Source organism: Hippoglossus stenolepis, chromosome 12 (assembly GCF_022539355.2).
Source record: "Hippoglossus stenolepis isolate QCI-W04-F060 chromosome 12, HSTE1.2, whole genome shotgun sequence".
NCBI lineage: Eukaryota > Metazoa > Chordata > Actinopteri > Pleuronectiformes > Pleuronectidae > Hippoglossus > Hippoglossus stenolepis.
The window spans coordinates 13,570,636-13,597,483 of NC_061494.1; the positions used below are offsets into that span (position 1 = coordinate 13,570,636).

General features: G+C 42.0%; 1 protein-coding gene across 4 annotated transcripts; it reads left to right on the forward strand.

Moving 5' to 3' along the window:
* The first annotated feature begins 1,719 nt into the window (after positions 1 to 1,719).
* On the forward strand, positions 1,720 to 24,224 carry crtac1b (cartilage acidic protein 1b). Of its 4 annotated transcripts, none has more exons than XM_035171706.2 (15): positions 1,720 to 1,779; positions 4,825 to 5,015; positions 6,605 to 6,801; positions 7,182 to 7,318; positions 10,203 to 10,359; positions 13,595 to 13,729; positions 13,814 to 13,956; positions 17,774 to 17,910; positions 19,555 to 19,637; positions 19,907 to 20,007; positions 20,080 to 20,248; positions 21,501 to 21,646; positions 22,073 to 22,115; positions 22,228 to 22,371; positions 22,660 to 24,224. In XM_035171706.2, the coding sequence occupies exons 2-15, from the start codon at positions 4,831 to 4,833 to the stop codon at positions 22,785 to 22,787; spliced, it is 1,905 nt and encodes a 634-aa protein (XP_035027597.1). In that variant the 5' UTR covers positions 1,720 to 1,779; positions 4,825 to 4,830; the 3' UTR covers positions 22,788 to 24,224. The 4 variants fall into 4 exon arrangements, with proteins under 4 accessions (XP_035027597.1, XP_035027598.1, XP_035027595.1 ...); XM_035171707.2 differs by lacking the exon at positions 1,720 to 1,779 and adding an exon at positions 4,459 to 4,592; XM_035171704.2 differs by lacking the exon at positions 1,720 to 1,779 and adding an exon at positions 4,471 to 4,705.
* Positions 24,225 to 26,848: the final 2,624 nt, after the last annotated feature.

Sequence of the window (26,848 nt, forward strand, 5' to 3'; positions counted from 1 at the left end):
GATCATTGCCGCTGATACTTGTAACTCTGCTATATGCAAATGTGCTGCTGTTGTTCTATTCTTTTCATCACTAAATGGGAGCTGAGACAGTTCTGTGGATTCTGCTTAGATAATGTAGAAGAAGCCATTTAAATACTTTAAGTGAGCATTTACTGTAATTACTCTCCTTTTCTGGCAGGTGATTCATCATCAAACTCAAAACATTGAATTTGTCAGGGAATTTTAAATATGTATTTACATATAAAGTCAAAGATTTGTCTTATTGATTATGAACTGATTGATATCGAAACATATGTTTAATGCTTTGTTTACAAACTGCAGTGTCAGTGGAGTCGGGCCAGAATAGAACAGATTGAGTAATCGAGTGATAATGTAAATATAACAAGTTGCACATCCAGGTCAGTGACACATCTACACAGCTGCATGTGCACCAGAGGTCGGTGGTTCGATCCCCAGCCTCTCCATTGCACATGCCTGCACAAGTGCTGCAGATAGATGCACCGCATGAATGTGTGTGAATGGGTGCATGGCAAAACTGTACTGTAAAGCGCTTTGAGTGGTCATCATATAGAAAAAGCTATTTATAAATATAGAGTATTTACCAAGACCGACCATTTATGCATTATGTATCAGGAGATATTTGAATAAATGTATACATACATATGCATATATAGACTGTTATGGAAAACAACACGAATATGAGTATACAATGGTATGTGATAGAGTGTGGAGAAAGTACTTGACTATATTGACTATTAGTCAGGTCAGTGACACATCTACACAGCTGCATATGCACCAGAGGTTGGTGGTTCGATCCCCAACTTCTCCATTCAAATTCAAAACCACTTTATTTGTCCCCGGAAGGGCAATTCACCTGCTGCACAAGTGCTGCACATGGATTCCCTGCATGAATGGGTGTGAATGGGTGCATGGCAAAACTGTATTGAAAAGTGCTTTAAGTGGGCATAATACAGAAAAAACCTTTATAAATACAGGTAATTTACTAAAACAGACCATTTACGCATTATGTATAAGGAGATATTGAAATAAACGTATACAAAGATATGCATATATATATATATATATATATATAGACTGTTATAAGTATATAGACAGGTATATTAAACAATATGAATATGAGTATAAACATGGTATGTGTAGAGTCTGTATAAGTACTTGACTATATTACTTATATATTATATTGAAAGTGCATGTATGTCACTTTATCATATAATGGGTGTTAACGTGTTGTAATAGAAATGGAAATTATCTTTGAATAGAAAGTCAGACATTTCTAACAACTGAAATATGAGGCTCATGGTGGTAAATAAACAAAGTGGATAAAATATAGGGGGATTTGTAATTAATTATTAAAATGTTCAGTCCTAAAAGGTGTATGTAAAAAAAAAAGAAAAGCATAATGACAGACGGGACAGGAGGATGAAGTGAACAGCTCCTCATCCTCCTCTCATCCTCCACATCATAATCCAACACCTGCAGGACACGCCCACCCGCCGGCTCCCAGCCCGCTGATTGGCCGCCTGTTTAAATATTCCACACGCTGCCCGGCGATTGGCTCGAACATCACAGCAGCGATTTCATAAAGCAAATCTTTAGGAAGTTGTGTAAAGGGAATAAGTGGAGAAAAACCTCCTGAGATAACTGCGACGTCCACAGCGCCATTAGCTGTCGGTCTCTCTCTCTCTCTCTCTCCCCCTCCTCTCTCTGCTGGGGCTGTCAGTCAGTCGCTGGAGGATTAGTCGGAGTTTCTGAGCATCTGTGAGTACTTGAGTTTGTTTGTTGCTAAATCTGCTGCTGGTGCTGATGATGGGTGATGATGGTGCTGATGGTGCTGATGGTGGTGATGGTGCCTCGGGCTTCAGCAGGACGCGTGTCGCGCTCCTCTGGGACCTGACGCACAGAAGAGCCCGGAGAAAGTTGATCTCCGTGATGATTTCCGCGCAACTTTCCTCCCCCGTGCAATTCGCGAATGAATGAAGACGACTGCGTATCAGTGATCAACCAAATAAGCGGTGGTGCTGCTTTATCTTCACTCACATGATCTGCTGTGGTTTAAGTGTCTCACACACTGTGGGTTCTCTGGAAAGAAAAAAGAAAAACTGCAGATGATTTTATTGTTGTGGTTTTGTTAAATTTTATATATTTATTGAAATTTGTTGTAATTGTTGCACATTTTTCTAATTGTTTTATAGTTTAAAAGAGTTGCTGTTTGCTTTTTTACTTTGTATGTGCATTCAGAGTTGTGGGAATTACTTTACAGTTTTGAGACAGATATTATATTTCATACATTTAAAAGATAAATGGAATTTAAGAGTATAACTTTTTAACACAGCTTAAATTGTTGTCATCATGAAGTTTTGGTCATGTATATGTGTATGTGTGTGTGTGTTTGTGTGTGTGTCTGTGTGTGTGTGTGTGTGTGTATGTGAGAGTGTAGGACTGTTGTCATTATCATTATTATGTTGATGAGGTGTTATAGTGCGACTGAGTCCTATTTTTTCATTTGAACTGTGACAAGCGATGGAATGAATTGGCATTTAATTTTAATTGTTGATTGCTCAGAGTGACTTCCTAGCGTAATTTACTAAGACTGGGACAGCCCTTTGTGTGTGTGTGTGTGTTTTCTGCAGTGAGTGTCCTTCACAGAGAAGAGCTTCTGGAAGAGAGTGTGTGTGTGTGTGTGTGTGTGTGTGTGTGTGTGTGTGTGTGTGTGTGTGTGTGTGTGTGTGTGTGTGTGTGTGTGTGAAACTGAAGATGTTGCTGGCTCTTTGTCGCAGTGTTATCAGGATCAGAGCTGGGCTTGAACGCTCCAGAAAGCACATGCTGATGTTGCACGCTTTGATAATGGCCTCTTAATGCCGCCATAAATAACCAAATCGAAAACATTCCTCTGCTTCAGACAACATTTTCCTCCACAGCTCTTTCATGGTGTTTGACGGGTTTACGACAAACGACTTTCTATGACACTTCCCACATTCTCAGCACGGGGCACACTGTTGGTGACCCTGCAGATGTTGCATCCTGTGACCTCCGATTAAAGCATCAATTGTTTTTATGAATCCCTGCTTGTGGAAAAGTCACATTGCATCTTCACTTGACGACGGGAGCGGAGTGTCTCGGGCTTTTACTGCAGTGGAAGCGACTGCATGTCCTTGACTGGATAATGTAGCACCACACCATTCTATCAGGCCCGTCCCCAATGGTTTCAACCACTCATTTGTCCTTTTTCACCTCATCTATCCAGTCATTATTATGAATTATTGGTGATACTTCACTTTTTCTCCATTTACAGACTGGCGTTAAACTGTCTCGGTGCTAAAGTCTTACATCATCTAAAGGTCTAAAAGAGTTTTTTTTTTACTCTTAATTGTTTTTCTCCAAGTACATTTTCACCTATCGAGATATTTCAACACCCTTTTTCCACCACACTTTTTCTTTTCCCATTGTTCCTCTTTTTAATTTATAGCTCACCGCCTCTATCTAACATGGAGTATATCGGCGAGTCTGTAAAGCTGCCTTCTGTAGTGTGGAACTGTTCTGCTCATTTGTCATTACATCCTGTTCTAATGGGGAGAAACCGCCTCATCCCGAGCTCCCACTGTTGCTAATTAACCCCTCTTCGCCAAAAAGCCACGAGTTGACACTGCTACCACTTCCCCAGCCGGCACTATCTCCTGCCAGGAGAGCTAGCGTTAGCCCCCCGCCATATTTCTGCAGGTGTCAGCAGAGGTGCTTCCTCTCCGTACCAATGTGCTTTTGAGAGTATCACTCAAACAGCAAGGCGTTTTTTTTATCTGAAATTGAATTGTTGAGGGAGATGTTAAGGAGCCATACATCACCTGGACACTCAAGAGAGAGCAGAGAGTGAAAATGTTCTGCGGCAGTGTGGAGGCACGGATGGGAACGGCTCAATGGAACGAGTACGACGACGAAGGCTGCGTTCATAAATCCTCAGGCGGCGCGAATCAAGGTGTCAGCTTGCAAACACCATTTGGTTTGTGTGTGCGTCGTGTGTGTAAAGTTTTACAGTGCCGTTAATGATGAGTATTTTATTTTTGCCTTAAGAAGGTGACCTTACCCCTTTTCCTTCACCCCTCCTCCGTCATGTTTCTCTTCATTCTTTTTGAGCATCAGAAACTCCACCTCCACCTGTCTGCGCTTCACAAATCAATAGAATCAGTTCCGCCACGTTCACCTTCTCATCCACTGACCACTAAGAGAACACATCACACAGGCTTTTTATCTGAAAACACTTCCCCAATTTAGAGCTGGTCCCCCTCCCTCAGGGAAGACAACCCCAGGCCTGTTAGATGGGGTCATATTGGTTTCCTCTGTGCTCACTTGGCCTCTGGCTAATGCCCTGCTCCACGTATGGATTTTCTGTCCTGTAATCCCTCAAGCTGTCTGCATGTGATCGGTGGCTCAGATATAATCCTGCAGAATGCGGCTGATTGCGGTGGTATATCTTCATCTTTATGTCTCGGTGTAGCGGAGAACTCTGCCAAAAAACCCACTGATGTTTGCCTCGCTATGGATTTGGAGAAGTAGCAGAGGAGTTGCACTTTGCGAGTGTATGACTTTAACTTTTTGTCAGATTTTCATTTGCCTGAACTGCCGGGACGAACGTGCGCTGCAGTTCGGTTGCAGAGTGTATGTGTGTATACAGCATGTGTGTGTTTCTACGGTAATAAAGCATTGTTTTGCCTTTTAGTGCAAAGTGAAACATTTGGGAAACAAGATGTTCAACAGCAGAGTTTTCCTCCGTTTCAGCTGTTGTGTCAGCTGTTGTGTTTTTGTCCTCAGGTGAGGATGTTGTTGTGGCTGGTTCTGTTCCTGCCTGCCCACTCCTCGGCTCAGCGATCAGATCCCATGTTCTCAGCTATAACCAAGACCGCCCTCCCTCCTGACTACGACAACAACCCCACCCAGCTCAACTACGGCGTGGCCGTCACTGACGTGGATGGGGACGGAGACCTGGAGATATTTGTAGCCGGGTGAGAAACAGGGAGTAGAGGGTGGTGTAAAATATAAAAGTTAAATTAATTTCTCGCATTATGAATTAGCCTATAAATCCCCTTTACTCATAAAGCATTGCAGGTGCTCTTTTTTTTTTTTCAATATACACAATTAGAGCAGCTAATTAAGTGCTGAGGCTTAAGTAAAAGTGCACTGTCATTTTCCGAACTAAAGGTTGAAGACAAAGGCAAGAGACTGAAAAGATGTGAGATGTAAGGGTGCCCTGAGGCTCACTCAGCTGATGAAAATGGATGTGATTGGATAGTGTGCCATTGATGGGAACAGTTTGGCAAGCAGGCCTCTATCCAGTGAAGCAGGGAAGAATTTCTCCGTGCTTAACAGAATATAGATGGACCAAAATGACCCTGCTTAAGCAGCTATCATATTCAGCAGGCATCACGGAGGAGGGCACCACAAAACTTCATTGAGGATGAAACCTCATTTCATTACGAATCAAGAATTTGCGGATGGAGCGTTTCGGTTTATTTTATGCTGCCGTTGTTGACCTTCTGTGCTTCAGTGCGGCATTGGTCAATCTTTTAATGTTCCCATTGCGACTGTGATTATGGGTCAAGTCACAGTGATGCCATGTTAACTGTCAGAAAATAGTGTTTTAAAGTGTTGATGGATCAGAATTCTGTCCTTTATGTGGCCTCATTTAAAGACTATGTCACAAGGGCAGAGTTTCAAAAGATTAAATACGTTTGCATATACAAAGACATTGTTTGAACCTAAATATCTAGAGGCCAAATTAGATTTTGACAGATTATTGTTGCTTCACCATGTTGCAATGATAGGATGATTGATTTAAGTGATATAGGAATAATAATAATAATAGGTTATAGCAGTGCCGAATATATAAATCTAAACTTATGATGAAGTAATAAGTAGATTGGTGAGTTTAAAGATCCTGAAAACCAATGTTCTCAATATAAACTAGGGAGGGAATACCTCCGCCAGGGCCCAACACTCGGTCAAAATAACGCAATGTTAAAGACAGATACAAATTCCTGAATTCCCTTATCATGATCTGTACCAAACTTTAATGTTTTTTTCTCTCACCCATTCTGCATCTTATCACCAATTTTTGTGGAAATCGGTCCAGTAGTTTTTGTGTAATCTTGCTTACAAACAAACAAAGTAAAACAACCAACAAATAAACGGACAGGGGTGGAAAATATAACCGTCCTGGGCGGAGAAAATGAAGTGGTCCTTTCTGAATTAAGTTCAAACTCTTTCATTAATTAATATCTAGATTTTTGTTATTTTGTTTAGCACCGTCAAAAATTACATAACACAATTCTGTGATTTCCACCAAAGGCCTGCAACTTTTTTCACATACACAGTAACACTTCCAAAAGCACAATTTTTAGTTTCAGAATCAAATTCTGCATGAAACTCACAAGAGTCTTGAGCACAATCATCTGTAAATTAAGGACATTAAAATCGTCTTCAGGGTTTTCTATAAGAACTATCATTAGTTACCTCTCAGGACTTCACTCAGGCTTCATGTTGACAGTCTCATGTGATGAACACTTAACATCTTGCCACCGGTGTCCGTTGACAGCTACAACGGACCGAACCTGGTGCTGAAGTACGACAAGCAGAAGAAGAGACTTATCAACATCGCCGTTGACAACCGCAGCTCCCCTTTCTACGCCCTGAGAGACCGCCAAGGCAACGCCATCGGAGTGACAGCGTGTGACATCGACGGAGACGGTCGGGAGGAGATTTATGTCCTGAACACCAACAACGCCTTCTCTGGTACAGTGCAAACTGACACTTCTGTAAAAAAAAAAAAAAAATACTAATGCACACTCACACAGGGGTTATAACTCAGGAAAAAAAATAGGAAAATCAGTATGCAGATATTAAGCTTATCTCATCTGAGTCTTCATCAGATAACACATAAGCTTTGTGATGCTATTAATCAATCCGAGAGCTGCAGAGCGCGCGGCGCCAAAAACCTGCAACACCTCACCTCTGTCATTTTTGTTAAAACCTCCTGACTCACATTTCTCACTTTCAGCCACAGCATCGCGCTCGTACGTTTCACCCACAGTTCTTGTATTGCGTAACGCCTCTTTACACTCCACACAATCTTTGCCTCTCCTCAACTGTGCTGAACGTCTCTCCGCATCAAGGTCGGGCGACATACTCTGACAAGCTGTTTAAGTTCCGCAATGGACGCTTTGAGGATCTGCTGAACGATGACATTAACGAACACAGAGACGTAGCAAACCGTATGGCTGGGCGCTCAGTGGCCTGTGTGGACAGAAAGGTACAACACGCACGAACACACTCATGCACACACTGTATGCAGATGCACGCTGCCGACAGACACACACACAAACTCCCTAGAGTGTCTTCTGTGTACATGCATGGGTGCCTCTGTTTGTTTACCAGTGATAACTCATGCCCTGCCTACGCCGCCCTTCTCAGCATGTGCGATGACAGTTCATTTGGGGGAATGGTGTGCCATTTTCTCTCTTCTGTCCATCGCACCAGTGTAATTATAGAAGCCAGGGCTCGTTTGTTTTATAGAACATCGCGCGAGGGGAGGAGTGATGAGTGCACACTGCTGCTTTCTGCCCGTAACATTTTCTCTCAGTCCCTTGTTTTCTTCCCTCTTTCCACCTCCATTCCTGCAGTTTTTTCCTCACCCCTGACTTGACACGCTTGCACTCCTTCTTTGTCTCTTATCTCGTACACAAACGTACAGTTCTCACTTCCAATCAGGGGACGGGATAAAGATGGTAATATTGGGAGCACGACAGTAGTGATTACAATACATTTTTTAGTTTTTTTTAAAAACCCCAGTCCCATCTCACTGAGCACTGATAGGTTACGCAGCTGCCAAAGCGATTGGAAAGATATCAACTTTTAATGGTTAATGGTTTTACAGGAAGCTTGGTGTGTGATCTTCCGTGCTAGTTCAGCAGACGGACCAGGAGATTACATTTTCCTATTGTTGAGCAGATTGTGAATAATAACAGGAGGTTGCACCGGCCAAAACTAGAGCGTGTTGTTGGCCAGGTAGCTGATGAGTTTTGTATTGTTTACTTTAAAAAAAAGTTTGGTTATTCAGTAAAAAAAAGAACAGGGATAATAATTTGTTCAAGCTTTTTCTCTCTCTCCGACTCTTCTTGAAAGGGACGTCCAATCAATATTCTTACGCAAACTAATGAAAGTTACACATTGACGGGTTTTGCAATGAACCTATTGATTTTAAAAGCTGAACTATCTGCAATAGGTTAGATAAAAAGCACAATATGCATTTCCTTTTTAAATAAACAAATGGAAACGTTACAGCGGAGGTGGTACCTCATTCCGCCTCACTCACCGCGATCGCTGTAAAAGCCGTGGGGCCACATGCACTCTGCACACATGCATGTCGCACCATTCACATTGCCAGTTCCAGTGACAGAAATTAGCCTTGGGTGAAGACTTATTGAAAAATCATTGACTTTTAAGTCTGTTAAGTAACTGCCAGTGGCCTTCGTTGCAGTTCAGTCTCATTTTGTCAAGTTCTAAGTGTGTGTGTGTGTGTGTGTGTGTGTGTGTGTGTGTGTGTGTGTGCGTCTGTGTGTGAGAGTGACGGTGTGTAATGCTACCCACTCCTCCCACCTCAGCGGCCCATAATGTGACGCCTGATGACATTTACATCACCCAGACTCATTTACTTTTCTTGTCTTGTAAAAATATGTTAAGGTTAACACAAATGGTAAAATGGTGTGTGTGTTTGGATATGTGCATGTGTTTGTGTTGACAGAAATATGTTCGGCCTGGTGGGAAAGCTCATTGGAATCGAGTGTGTAGTCTATTAGTGTGGTTCCGTCTGTGGGTTTGTGTCTGCAGGGACTCTGACTGATAATGGAGTGTGAAATTAATCTCCAAAGGGAGGCAGAGGCAGGAGCATAGGGAGAGGCAGAGAGGGAGGGGTGGGGGTGGGGGGGTACAGGGTGGGAAACAGGGTCGGGGCAGATAAGGGGGGAAGAAAAGGTTTGATTGGAAAAGGTTAAAATATGCAGATAATATTCAGAGATAGGAAAGAGTTTTAAAAAGGTGGTTGGAGGAAGCGTCTGGCAATTTTCTATATTTTCGATATAGCTAACAAATCCTATGAAACCCCAAACAATTATCTGATCCTGTTAACCAGCATTGTCTGTGTTGGAGAAGCCTGATACATATTTTTCTTCGGTGTCAGAGAACTCCACATTCTTGTCCAAAAACAACTAAAACTGTTCCCTGGGTGACATATACCTCTATTAAGACAATAGCATTTCTTTAGGTTGGTTCTACACAATCTCTCTGCTGCTATAAATACTCGAGAGGAAGTATTTTTTATCCATAGCTGAGAATAGTCCCCAACCATACACAATGTACTCCTATTTGAGTCATCTTTGGTAAAAAAAAATAAATAAATAAAGAAGAAAAAGTAAAAAAGTACAGTGTCTATATACCCACACAGGATCTTTCTCAGGTTCATTATTTTTTTTTTTAATTAACAAATTCAAAACTATTATTTTATCTCTGAAAAATGTGCAGCATATATGCAGTAATAACGTTTTCAGTTTTATAACATTACTCTTACAGCTTACCTGACCCGTCCTGTTGCTCAACACTTTTTGTAACCGTTGTTTTAAAATTTGAAAAATATACCTGTGGCAATTTTCTAAAAATGTACATCATCAGGAATCTGCAGCCTGAGAGCCACACCTTTTATTACATACATGAAAATTTCCTAAACCTCCATTTTACTGTGGTTGCATCTCAAAACCTATAAGCAGCTTAAACAGTTAAAGAAACGTATAAATGGATTGTTTGTTTGGTAATTTTGATGGAAAGTCAAATATCATCAAATTCTTTGTCACCCTACACGACATTACACTTCTGGTTTCTTATCGCTGTGCTTTAAATCATACTAACAAATAAAAATCATGTAGAAAACAAGTAAAAAAATAAAGTAGAAGCTCTTTGGAATAAAGAATACGCAGCGTGGACTTTCTTTCATGAGCTGATGTTTTGGCCACAGCATGATTTCCTCTGAGCTTAAAGCAATAAGCATGATATCCCCTTTATCAACATTTATTAGGTAAAATAACTATATGTATAAAAAAAATAAAGATAAATAAAATAAAAATGATGTTTGCTTTTCCTCCCAGGGTACGGGACGTTATGCTATTTACATAGCTAACTACGCCAGTGGCACCGTGGGTCCTCATTCTCTCATAGAAATGGATGAAGCAGCGAGCGACCTTTCGCAGGGCGTCATTGCCCTGTCCAATGTGGCGGAGCAGGCCGGAGTCAACAAGTTCACAGGTAGGTGTGGAGATATGACTCAGTGTGTGTGTGTGTGTGTGTGTGTGTGTGTGTGTGTGTGTGTGTGTGTGTGTGTGTGTGTGTGTGTGTGTGTGTGTGTGTGTGTGTGTGTGTGTCTGTGTTGTGGGGACTTAAATCTGTTTACAGAGTCACTTTATGGGGACAATAGCCTGTCCCCATAAAGTAAATCATTACACTCTGAGATGAAGGCACGTTTTAAGATTAGAATACGGGGTTAGACAAGTAGTAGTTAGAGTAAGTTTACAGGAAATGAATGTAAGTCAGTCATGGAGACACAGCTGTTTGTGTGTGTGTGGGTGTGTAGGTGTGAGCCTGAGTGATGTAAGATCATCAGGCACTGCTGGACCTTCAGTCTGATTTATACAGACATCTGCAGAGGAGCATGTGCTGCTTGTACCCGTAACGTCTGAAATATAGGACTTCAGCACAGAGAGGCTGCTCGACAGGAGGAGAGTAAAGGAGAGCTGGAGAGGGGCCAAGCGAGGAAAAGAAAGAGAACATGATGAGTGTAAGCGTGCGAGAAAATAGAAATGACTATAGAGAAGTGTTAGTGGGCTCTTTTGGCCCTGTCAGCTGTTTACTCCAGTCAAAGTCACAGGGACGCCAAGGGGAAGGGCGACACTCACATACATCAGAGCGGCTCAACAGCCCCGACACGGTATCCATCTCTGCCTATAGGGTGGGTCCCCAAAACTTCTGAAGGTTTGAATAAAAGTATGTGGACGCTAGTACACCACTGTGTATTTTATGTGCAATTGAAGTCAGTCTACTCCAGGTGAGATGACAAACAGGATTAAATAAATTTTAAATAGACCTCTGCGGAGGTGAAATAGAAGCTGATGGTGTTCACTCACTGATTTATTGAAATTTAAATGAGTAAAACCGAAAGTGGGCATCATTGTCACTGTGGCTAAATCTGTGTTGAGCAGTCTTCTTGGCAAGAGAGTTTTAGTCAACAAATTACATATACAGCAAAAGCAGGGAGTCCTGAAGGCTTTTGGCACTGAGAGGAGTTCAAGCCTCCAGTAAGGCCCAACAGTTCCCTTAGGAGACCACATTTAAAATCAATAGATCTGGATTTTTATTTGGATCTGCACCACTCATAAATATCACTCCCCTGATCCATGACTTATTCTCTGACAAATCAATGTTGGAAAACAGCCTATAGCTTGCAATGTTAGAGCAAGTAAAAAAAAAAAGAATCCTGGATCTAACCCCTGATCCGGATCCACACCAAAAATGTAATGGGTTCTTCTCTCACCCATACCGCGCACCCTTCCACCAAGTTATCTGATAGTATAATGTAATTTTTCTAACTTACAAATAAATGCACATGAAAGCACAACAATTTTGAAAGGAGTAATAAATAGTTAAATTGAGTCTTTGACATGTGTATAACAGTCTTTTTCTTAGACGTCTCGTAATTTCAAAGAAACAGACAAAACATATTCCTTTCGCCCCCTGATCTAGATCTGCACCAAAATGTAATGAACTCTTCCTCATGCCCATCCCCTCCAAAAATTTAACAGATATAGTTTTTGCATAATCCTGCTAACAAACAAACAAGCAAACTAACAAACAAAGTGCAGATAAAACATAACTTCTTTGGCAGAGGTAATAACAGTCACATAACTGGTTCAAATCACCTCAAGGATGTTTGTTCTCCCTTCACCATTTCCGCTCCATTTATACTGTCAGCTATAAAATAGTAAAGAACAAAAACAAATCTTTAAAAATGCTAAATTAATCAGAGAAAGAGGCTTCCGGAAATTAAACAAGTTCAAATTAATATATTTATTCCATAGTTAACACATTTAATTTATAAAATCTCATTCACCATGTATACAGATTCTTATCTCCCTGCACAGCTTGGCAATTATCTATCTCATCCTGAGTACTTATAATTTGTGTATTACTTTATTTATTTTATTATCTGGCACTGAGCAAGCAAACAAAAATCATTTTGGGAGCAATGAAGAATATCTAATCTAATCTAATCAAATTTAATCTCATCTAATCTAATTTAATCTAGATTAATTCAGCATGTTACCCTTTCATGCACACTATTTCGAGGTGTTGTTCTGTATTGTAAGCTGCTCTCTCATGGGACACAAAATATTTTTAACTGAATTTAACTAATTAAACTGAAATTTAAATGATTTTGAAACAAAATGTCTGACCTTGAAATAACATTTACTTACTTTGAAAATAAGAAAAAGACTAAAATTGTCTCGGGGCCAATTCAACCCTGTGATGTGTGTCGTCTTAACTATAGAAGAGGAGAACAATAAATGTCAGAATCCAATATTTCACCATGATTTGTTTCTTTGATGACAGGGGCCATCATGAGTAAAAACTGCTGCCTCTATGATATTATATTGTGTCCACTGAAAAGACCTTGACCTTGATGCCCAGGTAAGTTTTAGAAGTGGGACGTGACTTAATATTTGTGCGGAACAGAATCAATCTTCATCAATTTTTTTATACTTTTTTGCATGCCGGGGGGGGGCAGAGTGAGCAGGCTCCGAAATGATTGCGGTAGATGGCGATTCATCACGCTGCAGTTAATCAGAGCGGAGGGACAATGAGTGAAGTTGTATATCTAATGGTTACATATCTCTGGAGAGACGTTTGTGGTTTATGACCATAAGGGGCGAGTGGTATTTGTCTGGGCTCGTGGCGCGGCCCAGTAAATCAGCAGCGAGTCTTCACCCACTGACTCTACGTACTGGAAGGACAATCAAAGCCCTTTCAGCTGCATAATTAGACTCCGCTGGTCGGGAGATGAGACACTTTAGCGCAACACTTGACTTTATAGAATGTCATCGGAAAATCCTGGGGTGATGCTGAGTGTACTGAACAGTCACAGACATCTTTTCATCAGGAGAAAATCACTGTTAGCTTTTGCTCAATGCAAAAGGCACCCAGCGTGTGTCCGCGTCTTTGCATTTTTGTGTTTGTTTGTGTTCGTCCCTAGGTGTGTTTGTCTGTGTGAGCGAAGCCCATCAGTCAATGTCTGCATCCGCCCTGCTCGGAGGAAATTGCCTGGAAAGACTATAATGATCACCGGCTGATCTCTCTCGTTCTGTGCTCTGTTATTTCACCTGTTCGTCTGCAGCTTTTCATATATTTAAAACCGTCTGCCTACCCTTAGCTTTAACCGTCTAAATTTATCTCATCACAGAGGCTCGTATCTGTGATTCTGTCTGTGCAGGAGGACGAGGCGTCGTGGTGGGGCCCATTGTCAGTCAAACGCTATCCGATGTGTTCTGCGACAACGAGTACGGACCCAACTTCTTGTTCAGGAACAACGGGGATGGAACGTTCACGGATGTGGCGCAGCAGGCTGGTGAGAGGAAACGTGTGCAGTAGATGACATAGATTATGTGAATTTGGATTTATATGATTAAGTCCTATTACCGTATGACTGTAGGTGTGGAGGACCCCATGCAGCATGGCAGAGGCGTCGCTCTGGCGGATTTCAACCGCGACGGCAAGACAGACATCGTCTACGGGAACTGGAATGGGCCTCATCGCCTGTACATGCAGCAGAATAACCGTAAACAGAAGTTCAAGGTGGGTTCACATGGGTTTCCTGGGTATTTGACAAATCCACATTCAGATAAATATCAACATTTACACCCAAACATCCTGTGACTTCAGGTCTTTAATGAAACATAAAGTCTGTATACCTGTTTGAAAAGGTGGGCTGTAAAGGCTGCCGACACAGAGAGAAGCGAGACACAATGAAAAAGGACCTGGGCACACACTCTAACTAGACTGTTTCCATAAGATTTTATAGGTAACAATTACCATTAACCCCTGAAAATTGCTGCTTAACATTAATAAAACTTTAATATATGACCTCATCCGTGAAGATGATTTGTGCCTGAGCGGATCAGTTTGCCACGTTGCTTCACGACATCATCAAACAGGGTATTTTATCATTGTTTAGATTGAGAGACTCCTAGCGCCCGAGGTTACGTATTGTACACTTCAATTCAATCCAACCACACACACATGGATATCAGTATTCTAAATGTGCCTGATTTTCCCTGGTAAATTCGTGAAAATGTAAAAAATCACCTTTGTAATGTTGAGGAAAGTGAAAATTTAACCCTCTCTGAAAGTCAATATGTTTTTCATTGGCCGATACCTCATATCTCCACCAAGTTTCAATAAAATCGGTTCAGTAGTTTTTGTAGCGTAGTCCTGTTAACAGGCAGATGACAGTATCTCGTCCTTTGCGGATGTGAACATTGACAGAAGTTGTATGAAGAGTGAAAAAAACTGGAGCTTTAAAATCAACTCTCTGCACACATGACCAATGACTGGAGAAAGCACCTGCAACCACATCCTTAATCAAAGCAACGAGTGTCACAGGACACTTTACAGAGTCAGATGAGTCCGGATGAGTTTCCTCTGTGTCTAATGAACAAGCAGAGAAAAGACGGCAAATGCCAGCGGTCGACAAGGGAATTAGCATTAGTAGTTGGGATTTAAAGACGGACGCGTGGTTAATTTACTCAATCAATGACTCTGCAGACGACTCCTGTGAGACAGCGAGCAGCGTGCATGTGTTTGTGTTGTACAGACAGCGAGCAGCGTGCATGTGTTTATGTTGTACAGACAGCGGCAGCCTCCGCTGTATAAATCCACAGAGGTTTTGTGTTTGGTGATGTATGTGTCAGGACCTGTGACCGCATCTTTTACCTAAGAGATAAATGTCACATGAGACATGTTTATAGGGGTCAAATAAGAGGTTAATGTGTGATGGTTAGCCCAGAGACAATACCATCAGCATGACACGTACACACACACACACACACACACACACACACACAAACACACACACACACACACACGCACTAACACCCAGAAGACAAATTAAATTAACTGGCCGATGTTTTTTTTAAACCCAGATTGTTAAATCACAAGCCCACAACACATTTAAGACCCCTTTCCCCCTCATAAGCTGACGCTCCTACTAGCCTGTATTGACCTTTGGCATGCATAATGAAGCTGTTGTATCACTCCAGTAAACCGCTAATTAAATTGGGCTGAAACAGCAGCTTGACGGGGTAGTGGAAAGTGCCGATTAGGCCTGTTTGTGCTTTAATTAAAATCTATTGCCGAGGTTTTCCTCGCAAAAGCTTCAACGTGCACACACGCGGAAGCACAGCCTCACATATCTTATACGTATTTAAAGAGACGGAAAAAGGCCAGGGCAGACGTTTCTTGGTTAGTGCACTAAAGGCTGAGTCGGAGCCACCTTATAATAAATGGATGTAAGGCTGGAAGGTGGTGGTGTTCAGAATTAAATGAATATAGTCATAGCCTATTATTTATATCGTTGATACAACGAGTCATAAATCTTGGATAATGAAAATATGAGTTACATCCTAAATTTAAATCACACTCTTAAGAATATAAATATTTCAATTTTTATTTACTATATTTATTAAATATTTTAAAAAATGCATTTCCCAGTCACAATAAATCCACTAAAGTTGTAAATACTTACTGTCCATTTTGAGAAACTGTATGCGCGACAAATCATAAACCAGTCATCCTTTTTTCTCTCAAACTTTCTCCCCTCTTTTCCAGCAGGTTTCATGATTCTTTCCTCCATTTGTGTTTAGGTCTTTTTCCTCTTATGGCACATGTATGCGTTCTATTGTTCCTCTCTTCCTCCCTCGTGGCCTCAGTTGGCCATCCCCTCTCCTTCACCTGAGAAGCAGAAGGTCACTGTAGGCAACCCCCCTGCAGCTTTATGAGCCTTATAATTAAAACAGGGAGTAAATACTGGAGGGAGTGAAAGGCCGCTCTATAACTCTTCCCCGACTTATCACCGTGTCACTGAAGCGAGGCGATATCCGTTACTTTCTCATGCAAAAAAAAAACCCTCCTCTGCTGAGGAGACTTTTTTTGGGGGGGGGCAAGAGAGTTGCAGTCTTCTTCTCTGATGCCAGAGGACGTAAAAAGGGTCTTTGTTTTCATCTGGAGGCTTCAGATGAATCTGTTTTCCAGGGTGACCTACAGATCAGTGAGTAAACTGATGACAGATCAGTTTCTAACTCAAGGACCGTACATTGATTATTGATGGACACGTCTGCTGTGAAGATGAAACTCGTGACCTTATGTTCCGGGTTATGGAACCATGTCTCTACCGAATGACTCGGCTCACACGTCCTTTTCACATGTTGAAATTATAACATATATGATGTAGAATGTAATAACAGGAATTAAGAAATTTAGGCGATTCACAGTTTGTCTCTTAGGGCTTAACCTGTTGCGACAGCATCTGGAATTTTTTTTATTTATGTCGTCATCACAGTGTTTTTATCGTGCACTTCTCAGAATTCACTTACTGCACGTCTTCTTTAAATGAAATAAAGTGCCCTTGAGCAAGAAACTGAACCTCCCACTGCTCTGTGGTTTGGGCCGAGAGAACAGACAAAAACAAACAAAACTCTGTATATCAACCTCAAACTTCACATAGGAGACAAACACATTTTATAATTGTATAATTGTATAATTATAGAGGAACAAAAATGACATTAACTGTATGTTTATGGAAGTGTTGGACGTAGCAGTAACGCAAACTCTGGCTCTTACGCAAAAAAGCAAAGAGCAGAACTTTCATTGAAAAAGCTAAATAAGAATTATATGAGGTCGTAAATAAAGATTCCTCCTCCCACTATACAGAAATGAAGCTAAAATATCCTGCATACAAACGCTGCCATCTCGTGCATTTGGAGTCAGAGTCTGAACAGTAGCGATCACGGGCTGGAGCTGCGGTATTGAGCTCCCGCTGATACACATTCTCAACCAATCACGAGTCAGTCTCAGCTGTCAATCATGACGTTTCACCTCATTTTATAGCATCAAATAACTAATTAAAACCAAACTAACCGGAAACTTAACACTTGAACAAACATCAGTGTGATAAGTTCTATCTAAAATGACAGAAACCCTCTTTGAGAAGAACTTGATAAGGTCTATGTCCCTTCCACTGAGATGGAGGAGGTGGGATGTATGACCGATACTGCAGCCAGCCACCAGGTGGCGATTGAGATGCTTTGGCTTCAATTTTGGGAGCTCATCTGTATATTTACAGGCTGTGGAGAAACCCAACTACATTAGATGTGATGTTACTGTTACTATGCACAAATATGTGATGAGCATGGCATTAAAGACACATGTTGTGAATCAATTCATTTTTAGAGCAGGTGAATTGGATTTTAACAGTTTGAGTGTGTTTTTCTGATTTGCTTTCACATAAAAAAAAAGCTTTTCGTGTGTGTGTGTGTGTGTGTGTGTGTGTGTGTGTGTGTGTGTGTGTGTGTGTGTGTGTGTGTGTGTGTGTGTGTGTTTGCTTTCATTCCCTTAGGACATAGCATCCCAGAAGTTCGCCATGCCGTCTCCAGTTCGCACCGTCATCGTTGCAGACTTTGACAACGACAATGAGCTGGAGGTCTTCTTCAATAACATCGCCTACAGGGGCCCCTCCGCCAACAGACTCTTTAGGTACTCGCACTTATAGCAAACACTAACACACGCACCCACACACACACATGCTGTACAAGTATGGCAGTAAGTTTTAATAGTGCCTGCATGATGAGCTTAATGGACTACTCTTGCTTCTTGATTTAATATTCTAAAACTAGGCCTGGAAGCTGAGAAGAATTTAAACATCCCAGCCAGGGATACTTATCTAGTCTGGCATCCCGCCTCCTCCTCCACACATGAATGAATCTTTCATTAAGACAGTTTAAGGTCTCCTTTTTGGCTCACGGTTTTGCTTCCTCTCCAGATAATATTAATGAACTCAGCCCTCAAAATATAATTTATGATACATATCAATTGTAAGGACGTAACAGGAGAATGAACTCGTCCTGTCTGAATAAGAATCTGATCTGGCATTATTTTTCTGAACAGGATGCAGAAATCAGGGTGAATCTTGCTTTGAGCTGGTGGGTTAGAACAAATATCTAATAATCAGAGTCAACACCAGAGATTTCCTGGATCAGACTATTCCTTCACGTCGGGACAACGGAAGACACCTGAAGTCTTTCTGGACACAGTGATGGTCTGACAGGGGTCACTGCTCCACAGCTCGTGGCTCTAATATAAAGATGAATCAGCTAATTCCACTCTGCTCTCTGGCTCCAACAATTTAGCTCAAGCTAATTAATTAAATACAACTAATCAATATTTAGCTGAGCTGTGGAGCTTCAGAGCCAGGATCAGCACATTAGTGCACTGTGAAATTAAATTATACCCCGAGGAAACATGCATATAGAAATGCTTTGTCACTAGTATATACTGCGTGAATTTCAAAGTCATCGATTGACGATGTTTCACAATTTACAACCTGTTTTCTGGTTGTCTTCAAATCATGAAATCATTGTGGTTTGTAAACTAAATGACAGTGTGATACCAAGTTGGCAACAAAACACAAACAGTGCAAATGACAGACTGAGAGCAGAAGACCAGACCAACAGAATTTGAATCAGTGTGCTTACAGAAAGAAAACAGATACAATGAGGCAAAACCAGAAAATCAAGACATAAATCAAGACAAGAGAAGGAGGCTTGACAGAAAAATGTGTATAGCAAAACTGGACTTTAAAATTTAACTTGATAATTTAATTTGATGTTGATTTAAAACAAATTTTCAAGTAAATATTTAAGCAAATGATCAAATAAATAAAAATGTTATAAAGATTAACTAGATATTCAATCATTGTATGTTTATATATGGGCTTCTTCTTATGTTTGTCCACAAGAGTAGGAATATTTTAGCTGTTTGAAAAATGCTTATATTTATTACAACTACATTAAAGTGTATTATAAAGCATTAATGTATATGTACTGCTAAAAATATACTGCCGAATACAGGCACTGCCATTTTGATGTATTGTTGGGGAGTTTAGAACAGTTAATATCATTATTTAGAAGCTGAGCCAAGGTCTCATGTAATCAACTATTCAACTTTGTCCACAAATAAATGTGGTGGAGTAAAAAGTAAGATATAAATAATGGACATAAAATTGAAATACTAGAGTACTAAAGTAGTTAATAAAGTAAAGTACAAGTTACTCAACATTGAACTCTGTGAATGTGTAGTTGCTGTGGTATCTGGGTAAGTGCTGTGATGTTGATTTGACAGAGTGAGCAGGAGAGAGCACGGAGACCCGCAGATAGAAGAGCTGAATATTGGGGAGGCGTCAGAGCCTGAAGGAAGAGGAACAGGTGAGTGTCTTCAACTCAGCGACAACTAACAGAGGCAGGACAGGAGCAAGCCTCATGTCTGATATTACATCAGTGTACCAATAGATGGCAGCAGAGCTCCACTGGGGATCTGAGTGACCCCATGAGCTTTAGAAAAGAAAAATGACACGTTCCACATCATTAGTTCTGTGACACACACACAGTGTCCATGTTTCCCTGCATGAGGAGAGTAAATGATGTTGTATTGACTGTTCCGTGAAGTGCATCATTACTCTGTGACTGATCTCCAGGAGCTGTAGCCACAGACTTTGATGGCGATGGCCGACTCGAGCTGTTGGTGTCTCATGGTGAAAGTGCAGCGCAGCCGGTCTCTGTCTACAAAGTCAACCAGGTGAGGGTCTCTATCTTAAAGACATCATCATGTCAACAGAAGCTCAACCTTATACCACTCTGTCTGTCTTAGGGCTCCGCTAACTCGTGGCTACGAGTGATTCCCCGGACCAAGTTCGGTGCTTTCGCCAGAGGAGCTAAAGTGGTGGTGTACACGAAGAAGACCGGCCCACACACGCGGATCATCGATGGTGGCTCAGGATACCTGTGTCAGATGGAGCCTGTCGCCCACTTTGGCCTCGGTAACACTGCATTTAAAGTCTTAAAAACACATGACTGTTGCAGGAATTGTGGAGGTCTCTGTTAACAACACATGCTCTCTGCTCTGCCTCAAACCACTGATTATTACCTCCACCAAGGACAGTATGTTTCATCCCTGTCCATTGGTTTGTACTCAAGATTACTCAAATGTACTGGATGGATTCCATGAAACCTGGTGGAAGGATGTGATATGGATCAGGGAAGAACCTATTCAATTTTGTGCAGGTCCAGATCAGGGGACCAGAACAATTTTTGAACTCTCTTAAAATAATGAGGCCCTTTTCAACATTATTTTAAACCAATTTCTAAGGGATTCATGGATCCTGATGAGAACAATCTGACATTTTGTAATGAATAGGTTACTTTTTTTGTCTGTAAATACAAAACTTTAAGGAAATTGAATTTACTATATTTCCGCAATAATCTCCACTGAAGGACAGACAGAGAGATACATGGACAGAACGAGGATCACAGAGTAGCAGTAAGAAAGAAAATGAAAGCTCTGTTTGGGAAGCGTTGTTTCAATAACTCCTGTCTGATTAGGCACCCAGGGGGGAGTCAGTTATCTTTGTGAGGGAGCAGGGTGGACAAAGAGGGACGAGCTGGGGGACAGGTGCTGCAGCTGGAAGCCGGCCTGGTTACCCCCCCCTGGGAGAGTTTGCTGGTGGCCATCCAGGGCTGCTGGCCCACCCACCACTGCTCGCTGGCACCGCTCACTGAGCCTGTTCTGTATTAGGACTGTGCAAGCACAGCTCAGCTCCAAGAGGCCCTCAGTCACTTTTAATGCCTGATTACTCATAACACACTTAAAGAACAAACTTTCCACACCATCAGTGGCGTCAGGACAGACCTCCACACTTGAACTGCGTCACTACTGAATAACACTCTCCACAGCTAAATGAGAGCGTGTCTGTGGGAAGAGAACAGGTGAAATGTTCTTTGGCTCTCAGGCAGCACACCTGGTTACTGGATCACTGTGTGGCAAAGTAAGCCGAGATCTGTTTACACTGAAAAATGCCACTTTAATTAAGGGCTGCAGAGGCCCTGTGGAGAAGGACCTTCTCTGTGCCTGATTAAAATAGTTAAATGAGAGAGAAACCACTGTCTCTTACTCTGTGTGTGTCAGTGAAGAGGAGGATATATTAATCTACAGTAAGTAGACTCCTGTATGAGCCTCTATAAAGGTCATGTGAATATTGAACTGGGTGTCGTCTGTGCTGTTTGTCTGACCAGGTAAGGATGTGGCCACCAACGTCGAGGTGTACTGGCCAGATGGTCGTTCAGTGGCCCGACCCCTGGAACCCTCAGAGATGAACTCTGTGCTGGAAATCCACTATCCAAGAGACGAGGAGGAAATCACTCCAACTGTAGAAATAGAGGTACAGCGGAGTTTCACAATGCTCAGAGAATCTGGTTACCTGCAGGATTATATCACCTCAGTGGTTATTATCAAACTAAAGGGGCAGGAGCAGCACTGAGGTAAATCAACTGACATGATAAGAAATGAATAGCTAACACCTAGAGAGCTTGTGTTATGGGGGCACGGCTTTGACGAGAGGGCCGGTGGGAGGGTGGGACTTACCGGTTGTATATATAAGTGTAGCTTGCTCTTGCTAGCTTTCCCAGGATTACCAACCCTAGCTTTAACATGTATATAATCATCTGCATTTGTTAGTTGTTTTTCCACTTGTTTACTCTCTTGGCACTTGTTTACTTTGCTTTAACTTGTCACCTCTATGTACAGTATCATGACGATTGTAATGTTTGGTTTTAAAAAAAACGATTAAACTGGTTGTGCCTTGCAGTGTGGTCATGGGTTTGCTCTGAACGAGAATGGCCGCTGCACTGGTAAGTTGAAAAGACTCATCGCCCTGTTGACCACCTTGTGTTTCGTGTCCTAAATTTAAAGCAAGAAGTGTCTTTCCTTCCCTCCTCCTCCTCCTCCCCCTGCCTCCCTCAGATAAAGATGAGTGTACCCAATTCCCCTCTGTCTGCCCCCCTGACCGCCCCGTCTGCACCAACACCTATGGCAGCTATAAGTGCCGTGCCAAGAGGAGATGCAACCAGGGCTTTGAGCCCAACGATGATGGGTCAGCCTGTGTGGGTAAGTGGTCCTGGCAGAGTCGGGGTATAGACTTAGTTGGATTACCAGGATCTGGAGAACAAAGGAAGCACTGCCGGAGAACCAGATGCCTTAAGCTGCCATTAATTACTCTGGTTTTGAGTAAAAAGCTTAGAGGTGCTAACATTCCTCTGACCATGTCCCCCCTCTGCACCCCGCTGTCCTGCATGACTAACCCCCCCAGCAGAATGGGCTCTCTTTTTTTCAGCCATAAAGACGCAGATGTTGGCTAACTTTCCCCTGCCCTCTGTTTCGCCTCTGTCTCTGCAGCCCAGGTGGCGTACTTTGGGGGGACGCAGTCTTCCGGGCAACGCAAGTGGTCGGGCCTTTCCTTCTGGTTACTCTCCATCTCTGTGCTGCCACTCCTCTCTACTCATCTTCAGACTGGACTACTGTAGCCATCACTGTCCTTTCCCCACCCTAACTCTCTCCACTGCTTAACGGGGACGTACAGAAACTCTCAGAGAAAACTCTTCGCTGAAACATCTTCTCCTCTATGAACCCCCCACACACACACACACACCTCCTCATCACTGGTATGTGTCACCTCTTGGCTCCCAGCCCCCTCTGGACTATAAAGACACACACAGGGAGCATGCTCGCTGGGAGCTACGGGGTTCAGAACTAACTGTGTCACACCCGCGGAGTCCTCACGTCATCACCTGGCACTTATCTTAGTGGGACCTGAACCGGGGCCAAGTCAATAAGTGGAGCCGCGGCGTATAAACCTCTGCACGTACGGAACTGGCTCCGCACACCACATTCATTAGAGGCACGCCGAGGCCCCATCTGTATCTCCACAAGGCCGCGATGTTAATCCTAACAATGTCACTCTCATTCTGATTATGGGCTCACTGGGATGCTGAGAAACACCAGGTATACACACTTTAGGTTGTGTGTGTTTGTGTGTATGTGTGTGTGTGCACTACGTCCAAAGAGGCGGTCAGCTAGGGGAACATATGCCAGACCATCTGTCTCCGATGGTAGGTTAAGTTTGGTTACCTATAAATAATAGAACGGCACAGTGAAGAAGATTAACACACGTGTAAGAGTTCTAAATACAGTAACTGGAAGGTGTACTTGAACCCATCATCATTTATTTATCATTTTTTAAATCATTCTCCGCAAACAGTTGTAAATTTCGAAGTTGACATTAAGTTGTTTATGTCTAGTGATTTTTCTTCCTCGATGAATCTAATAAACATCAGGGAACAATTGAGGATGTGAAGATGAGGTCATGTGGATGTTTCTTGCTCATGAAGAAGGAAGCTTCAATATCATTCAATAAAATCTACCGAAATTATATTAAAATTTAAAATATACAGATTTAAAGTTTATGTTATAATTATTTCAGGCATTGTAGCTGCAAAATGTACTTTACTCTATTGTAGTATATTAATCAATTTCTAACAATTTCTACAAATGATAAGGCTGGTGATGTGCTTTATTTTGGTTGATGTGAACACTAGTATGAAATTACAAAAATCAATAATGTGTTAGTTTAATATTTTGAATTAATTTCCGAATTAATTAAATGTAATTGCATCTAGTTTTCTGAAATAGCTTATCACTACAGGGTCCAGCAAAGAGGCCTCAAAAGTGTATTTGTTGGGGACTATTTTTCGTTGTTGATCAGGATTTTTAAGGGATTTGTTGACATGGAAAAAATGTAATATGATCAGACCGATCATTTAAGTTGTGTATATCGGCTGCTGTGATTTTCTGGAATAATCTATAACAAACCACATCCGCCTATTTGCTGCAATGTAATTTGGTTTCACATAGACTGTGGTACAGTGCAGTAAAATAAAAGCACACGAAACCCTTAATTTTGATTTAATACTACAGATGTAATTTTTTAGCGGCTGCCACATCTTTTTCCAAAACTTGTTTTAGGAATTTAATAAATGTTTTTGGCAGGAGAAATTACCCAAAAGTGAAAACATTGTCTTACACAAGATGTTGACAGCTGCTTTCAAATCATTGCGCAGAACAACCTCAGTTCTCATCCCTGCAGTCCCACCGCAGAAGCTACGCAACTCCCATCTATTCCAGTGTTACACCACAGTCACTGTTGTGGCAGGGGATCCATTTATCATCAGGTGTTGACCAGTGCAGTCCTCCAGAGAAAGGCCTTTGTTTGTCTGTGTGTGTGTGTGTGAGATTCCCTGATTTCTCCCTCTTCACTCTCTGAGGCAAGTGTTACATATTTTGGACATTTGTTTCGCCAAAAACCTCACATTCCATTGTTGAAACGGCTCCAGACGCAGCCCCTCGACATCAGCCAGCTAATGAGCTGGACCCGACACCACAGATGCCACCTGTAAATAGCAAACATTTCAGCTGAGACTGGACTTATTTCTCTCCGAGACCATTTTAATGAAATCTGAGAAGCATCGGAGCATGACAAACGACTAAACAAATGATGATGGATGTGTTAGAGCTACTCAGCGCGGGTCTCTGTTGGATCCACGTTCACAATGTGGTCACTCTCCCTGTGTGAGCCAAAGACTCTGAGGAGAGTGAGAGGTCCAGAGGGTTCGGCAGGATCCAATCAAGTCCAGTGCTTTTATATATGTTCATAGAAATGTTCGGTTATGTCAAAGAGGCTCAGCTGAGGTTGTTTTGTAGTTTTAATCTCGGGGTCAGGACTTGAACTGTGTCACCAAGCTCTGACATGTCAGCTGACAGTTTGCATGAACAATAACCTCCACATGTGTTTATCAGAATTGCACGCTTTAAACGGGGTCACACAGGTGTTTTTAACCCCATCGCTCACATTCTCCTACTTAAACGTCACAATCCTTATGGAGGTGTAGTCATTTGTTGTCAAAAACATGGTTGTGTGAATCCAGTTTGTATCTTTTTCCTATAAATGTGTTGAAGTGGTATTTCAGCTGATTCTAATATACCGCGGAATATTGTGGGCTGTTTGACAACTTCCATGTACATGCAACTGAACACACTGTGTGCAGTATTTACTGTGTCTACTCTGCCCAGTCACACATGCAGGGGGGTGTCGCAAATCGCAGGTTTCACATGTGAATCCTTTCTGTGAAAATAAATGAAAACATAATATTCACAGTGATGGATTACTGAAAGTAGTGTTATATATTTACTGTATTAGAGCGTGGAAGCCAGTAAGTACAATTTACAATATATGATACATGTATAAGGATGGATGACATGACTGATCTCCAAAAGTGAAGCCAGAGTGTCTCGATCGCCCCCTGGGGGTTGGCTGCAGTCTAGGTCATAAACCCTGCCTCCTCAGGTGGCTGGGATATGGACCAAACTAAAAAGTCAAAGTACAAGTTGGTTTCTGTCATTTCAGGTGGTTCTAATCCCAATGAGGTTTTTCAATTTTTCCATGATTTGCTAAATTTGGTTTGAATGAGGTATTTAATGCTATAAAAACAAGGTGAAATGTTATGATTGACACGTGAGACTGACTCACGATTGGTTGAGTGCATGCATCCGCAGGACCTTGATACTGTGGCTTCATCCCTCAATCGCTACTGTGCAGGCCCTGGCTCCAAATGACGTGATCGGCGCAGGATGGCAGCATTTGTGTCTGGAATATTTTGGCTTTTTGGACACTGGGAGGAAGTGGAGACGCGTCGTCCATCTTTATGTACAGTTTAACTACAAAGACAGAAGAACAAGCAAAGCTTAAGAAGAAATTCTAACTATTTAATGTAGTCGAACAGATGCACCGACAGATATTCAAAAACCTGCAGGAAGGATACTCTCTTTGTGTGTGTGTGTGTGTGTGTGTGTGTGTGTGTGTGTGTGTGTGTGTGTGTGTGTGTGTGTGTGTGTGTGTGTGTGTGTGTGTGTGTTGCAGGATCACAGCATTATTTGTGCCCTGGAGGCTCCAGCTGTGTTTCTTTCTGCTGAAATGAACAGCGAGTGGCGATGCCCTTGTGCAACATAAAACCTGGAACACACGATGCTCAACGTGTGCGTTTCAGGGAAGTTCGGACCTGTGCATGTGTCTATGTGGCCACGTGCAGCCTGTTTGTGTGTGGGCTAGTGCTCCATGTGGAAAAATAATCTCATTTATTTTTTTGTGCTTCAGACGACCGATCACAAAATGTCCCGCAAACAGCGGTTGCATAATGTACACACACCCCGAAGTGTTCACAGAACAGGACAGAAGATCAGACATGAAAGGATATTTGTACTGTACGGAAAATGGCCAGAACAAAAAACAGAGGGCAAGGAGACGAGAAGAAAAAGCTGGATAAATGTGGCTGTATACACAGCAGTGGTCATTTCTTTTAAACTTCATCCAGTGAGCGTGCACGTTTATTTTCTCTAGTCCGTGATAAAAACAACCCAGTGGGCTTTGGGTCAACGCCGGCCTAAATCCAATAAAGATGCACTGGGGTTTGTTGAAGCCTGAGATAAAAAAGAATGCTTCATCATCACTGTTCTAATTGCCTAAGCACATCTT